The sequence below is a fragment of the Sinocyclocheilus anshuiensis genome, unplaced genomic scaffold (genome assembly GCF_001515605.1).
Source record: "Sinocyclocheilus anshuiensis isolate Anshui unplaced genomic scaffold, SAMN03320099.WGS_v1.1 scaffold2300, whole genome shotgun sequence".
NCBI classification, from domain to species: Eukaryota; Metazoa; Chordata; class Actinopteri; order Cypriniformes; family Cyprinidae; genus Sinocyclocheilus; species Sinocyclocheilus anshuiensis.
The window spans coordinates 1-5,736 of NW_015546160.1; the positions used below are offsets into that span (position 1 = coordinate 1).

At 36.8% G+C, this 5,736-nt stretch overlaps 1 protein-coding gene across 1 annotated transcript in view; it reads right to left on the minus strand.

Moving 5' to 3' along the window:
- Window positions 1–4,806: 4,806 nt before the first annotated feature.
- LOC107701346 (nuclear factor 7, brain-like) overlaps window positions 4,807–5,736 on the minus strand; it is a 2,891-nt gene continuing 1,961 nt past the window's right edge. The window contains exon 6 of the mRNA XM_016503337.1: window positions 4,807–5,351. Within this exon, the coding sequence (XP_016358823.1) occupies window positions 4,807–5,351 (545 nt within the window). The remainder of the gene's footprint in view (window positions 5,352–5,736) is intronic.

Genomic DNA, 5,736 nt, shown 5'->3' on the forward strand with positions numbered 1-5,736 from the left:
CTCTTCCAATAGTGTCTGTGCAATCAGTCAAGCGTCTCCAACTAAACAAGCCAAAGGCGACAGCGGCAAGGAAACAAAACTCCATCAGTGACAGAATGGAGAAAAAACCTTGGGAGAAATCAGGCCTGTTCTCCTCTGGCCAGATGAAACCAGCATGACGTGGTTTAATTCCAGGCTGCAACACTGGTCAGATTGTGCAGAGGACTCGTCTGGTTCCCGTGGTCTCATCCCACAGGGGATCTCTCTCTCTGGGGCTCATCTAGTTGACTTGGGGCCTCATTTATAAAATGTTGCGTATAAACCATCCTAAATTTGTTCTAAGATCATTTATCAAAAGTGCATAAGTGCGATTCAGAGAAAACGAACGTGCGCACAAAAACACGTGCGTACGCCTTGCACGGTTTGCAATATCTTCAAGAAGCGCTATTGCTGCCATTCTGCCTCTTGCAAACGACTTCATCATAGGCCATTTTATAGGCCATAGATGCACAGAAATTATTAACATGCGTGGACCCAAATTATTTAATAATGTGTAATTATTCTGTGGACAAAACAATGTGTGTGTGGTTATATTTTTTCTATTGACTATTATCAAAAATACTATTCTAGAAACAACATAAATAATAATAATAATAATCATAATAATAATAATAATAATAATAATAATATTAATAGTAATTATAAAACAATTAGGTTTCCAAAAGTAAGAATAAACTACGAATTCAAGTAAAATTTTCAGTCATCTTATAAAAAGTGAGCCATCCTACTTTTAAAAGCACTTGCTATTACAACAAATAAAAAGTTTAGCATCACGAAATTCTTGCAAAACTTTAAAAAACATTATTGAAAGAAAAATTGGACGTTTCATATCATAATAAAATTAGTATCACGAAATTCTTGCAAAACTTAAAAAAAAAAAAAAACATTATTGAAAGGAAAATTGGACATTTCATATCATAATAAAATCTTTAAAAAGAAAAAAACGTGCATGTGATTTGACATTTCTTTATATTTACACAGTTTCCTAATGCTGCTCAAATGTGCCATTAATGTACTGACACAAAAATGTATAGTGTATTTTATACAAATATAACTGATGTAAATGACAAAAGACAAAAGTCTCTATTCATTTTCAGAAAAGCAAAGCAGCAGATGTTATAAATAAAAACAGTTAACAATGTTATTGAATAGAATATATTTGTCACGAATCCGGTCCGTGGCCTTCGGGCTGATTGCCACCGGAGGTCGCTCTCCCATTACATTGACTCTCACACCACACAGACTGTTGACAAAAGTCTCTATTCATTTTCAGAAAAGCAAAGCAGCAGATGTTATAAATAAAAACAGTTAACAATGTTATTGAATAGAATATATTTGTCACGAATCCGGTCCGTGGCCTTCGGGCTGATTGCCACCGGAGGTCGCTCTCCCATTACATTGACTCTCACACCACACAGACTGTTACACATCACCCTGGACTGCATTTCCCATCAACCATTGCACTGATTACACGCACACAGCTGAATTCACTGATCACACAGCCTTCACTAATCACACGCTCACCTGAGAGCCATTACTCACTCTATTTAACACCCACGACATGCTACATAAGCCATGGACTTCCCCTCTCTCACTGCTGAGTATTGTTCTGCGTTTAGCACTCCCCAAGTGTGAGCTGCTTTACCGAGCCATTCCGTGTTTCTGTTTAGTCTCTAGTTTTGTTTAGCGTTTATCTGTCCTCTAGAGATAGCTACATTACTGAGCCATTCCTTTTCCCATTTTTAGTTTTAGCAGCCTCGTTACAATATTAAAACCGTTATTGCACGACATAGGCCTATTCTTATAGGCTACACACAGACAAAACAGTCGGAGATGCGTTTATGCATTTTTTAAAATATTTTACGCATAAGTAGTAAAACAAGACTTCGCAAGTTATGTTGTAAAATAAGACAATAATAAAAAACATAGAATAAACTGTACAGAAAGCGAGTAAAGAACTCTCAACATTAGGCTACTAAAAAGGTCAGTTTAATCTCGCAAAAACTCCTGTTAATAAAAAATCTGACTACACTGCACAATTAATCTCTTACACTGCATCTTTGTTGTTTATGATGAATTTGGTGCTTGCACGTACATTGCTTTTATTGTTATTGCAGCTTATGTTCAAATAGCTGCAGTACTCTGACTTTGCCACAAGGAAAAGTGCGTACGCCTGCTCAGACCCTGGCGTGGCGGTAAGTACTTTTCCACGTCAAAGACCGTTTTTATAAATATGAACGTTGCCGTGGATTTTAGCGTACGCACACTCTAAGATCAAATCTGTGCGTACGCACATTTTATAAATGAGGCCTGACTTTGCCACAAGGAAAAGTGTGTACGCCTGCTCAGACCCTGACGTGGCGGTAAGTACTTTTCCACGTCAAAGACCGTTTTTATAAATATGAACGTTGACGTGGATTTTAGGACCTCTACGGCCCTGAATGTCAGCGGAGACCATGGGCCTCATTTATAAAACGTGCGTATGCACAGATCTGATCTTAGAGTGTGCGTACGCATATTTTATAAATGAGGCCCATGGTCTCCGCTGACATTCAGGGCCGTAGAGGTCATCTCTAGGTGACGACCTCATGGTTAAAACGTATGTACACTCACATGAGATGAAGACACCAGTCGTATCAGTAACTTTATAAAAACTGCTTTATTCTACATTGATGTGTGATGTGAGTATTAAATGTGTGGAACACGAATATAGAACATAAAAAGGCAATAACATAAAAACAAATACAATAATAACGAGGTTTAATTATATTGTAGATGGTAATCATGATCAACAACATGATCCTGCAGTGCGGACAGTTGTGCAGCAATGCGTACACGCAGAGCACTTCCATTTATAGTCTCTCCGGCCACTTCTTCTTCTTGCTCAGGTTGCTGTTCTTCTAATGCCATAATGTCGTCATTGCCAATACAGATGTTATGCAGTATGGTGCATGCTGACACAACATCTGGGACAAATACCGTGTCAACCTCCAGAGCATGGAAGAAGATGGCCCTCCACCTGGCCTTCATAATGCCAAATGCTCACTCTATGACTGACCGGGCTTTGGCATAATGGCATAAAAAGTGATTATTTAAATACAATTTAAAGCTGCAGTCCATAACTTTTTTGGTTAAAAATGACCCGAAATCAATATTTGAGCAAGTACATAACCAGCCAGCGTTCAAAACTATCACCTTACTTTATCCCGATTCACAACGGTTAGCTTATAATAATATTTTCTAATTTGAGTGGTACAGGTAGGTTTTGGCGGGAAAAACTCTTTTTTTTTCTTGATGTAATATCTTGCCTTTCATCGTTTTACCAAAGACCCTGACAGGTAATTATTCACAAAAGTATAAAAATAGTGTGTCTGTTGAAGTGGGACGTAGTGCTGTCTTATGCACCTGCTAACTTTAACTGTTTTTAGTCAAGTATTAAACCTAATTCCTTTTAGGAATTGCAGATCCTAACCATAGAAACCATAATAATGATTTATATGGATATGACACTAAGTTAGAATGAGCTTATGCAGCTTTACACATTTACTATTACAATATTATTATTTACTATTACTCCACTAGATCTGAAATATATATCGTACGTTTTAATCCCCTGGAACACAAACATGATGATCTAGAACATGATGCATTGCTGTGTCTGTCATAATTCAATAATTTTGGAGACAGTGACTGTACATGTTTTTTTTTTTTTTTTAGGCTTTACCTGAACTCTGCAGAAAGCAAGCAGGACTGGTTACCCCGATTAATACTCATACTTAGCACTGAATGTATAAAGAATATGTGTTAAATCATGGGTTTGACAACAACACTGTTAATACTCAAATATACTGTACACTGTTACACTGAATACACTGTTCATACCTTATATCAAGCTCCAATTGGTATTCTTTTGACACATGGCTATATTGTAGAGACAATCTTACAGCTTACTCTTGATGTAATAAGTGTATCATCATAACCATGTAGCAACTGCAAAAGTCATAACTAGTTTTCCAATCAGCTAGTCAAGTGTAAGTCGCTACCATTGACTCTATATTTGCTGTTTTCAGAGTCCAGTGCAGTGACTGGTGTGAGTTCTCATTTCACTGTCTACTGTCAGATACAGTAGTAGTGGAAAAAAAATACAGCAACACTGTTTCTGTTGACATATTTTCTCACAACCAGTTAAATAATGAATGCAATTTTCCTTTCATTTCTATAAAAATAAATTTACACTAGAGTATTGTTGCCAATGAATATAAAAAAAAAAAATTAAAATGAAAATTCCAAGCAGTCAAGTGATGTATTTTGCTTATAGTTGACATCAATCCATTTCAATTAATTGGATTTTTTTTTTTTTTACAACAGTGAAAATGTCAGACTTTCCTCTGGTGATGTACGCAGGACTTTAGCAGTAATTAAACCCCATCCCTCCACCATCAACTGCAAGATCACATTCATATTTGAGTGTAACACCAATCAAAATCAATCAAATCCAAAAATCTATCAAAATCCAGTCAACAACGGATGAATAGAACCAAGACCCGCCCTACATTTTTTTCTTGTTGGATAAAAAACAATAAGAAATCCATAAGAAATTTGAAAAATGTTTTAGAGTAGCTTGAACGACAGTTTGAGTAGATTTTTTATCAATGAATAAGAACCGTTTTCCTTTGATTACAGCGTTGTTATTGAACCATAAAATGCAAAATAATGAATTTTTACAAACATTCTTGTACCTTAATTTATCTAAAAGCAAAATGAGATTTAACTGTGAGTTTCTGTTGTTACAATCAGTTTAACTGGTAAGATCCTCAGAGGGGAAGTTGTGCAGTGATTATATAAGAATGGAAAGACAGTCTCTGTGAAGGTTGTTGTGAATGAGCAGAGACAGATGTTAGTTAGAGGATCAGAGAAGGACACCTTTCCTCTGTCACAGTCCAGCTGAACTCTCACACACTGCAGCTTTTCTTTAACTGTAACGTAAGTCAGAGGTTGATCTGGTGATTGTGAGCTGTATTTGCTGTCTATGTACCGCACACGCCAGACATTAGTGTTAAAGAAAACGTCTCCCTTCCTTTGGTTTGATGCTGTGGTTATTCCAACACTCCAGAGTGAATTGTCTCCAACCTCCACATCCCAGCAGTGTGTTCCTGAGTTAAAGCCCTCAGAACCCAGAACACATCCATACCTGTCAAACCTCTCTGGATTACCAGGAAGATTTTGACGTAAATCTCTGTACGACACACTGGTCAAATCAGAAGAGAGTGTGAGCCAAGGAGCTGCTGTGTTTGGATCTAGAGTCAACGGAGCTGCAAATAGAATTAAATCAGATTAGAGGATGAAATATGATGGTATTAGAAATGTAAACCTAATACATTGTAGCGTATGGACCAATCAGACGCACCGTTTTTAATTAGATTTAACAAATCAATTATTCATTAGATCAGTGTTTCCCAACCGGGAAAACTATCAAACTTAGTCTTATTAATTGATACATTAAGTATCATCTGCACCTTTTTTCAAAGGTGTGTTTGAACTAAGAAACTGATGTTTCCTTCAGGCTGTAGATCTGCTGAATATCCAATGACACCATAGCTTCATATTTTTATTTCTCTTCTTTTTACTGCCTAAGCTTTAACTCCTTTTCCTATACCAACTGTATGCATGTGTGTGTGTGTGTGTGTGTGTGTGTGG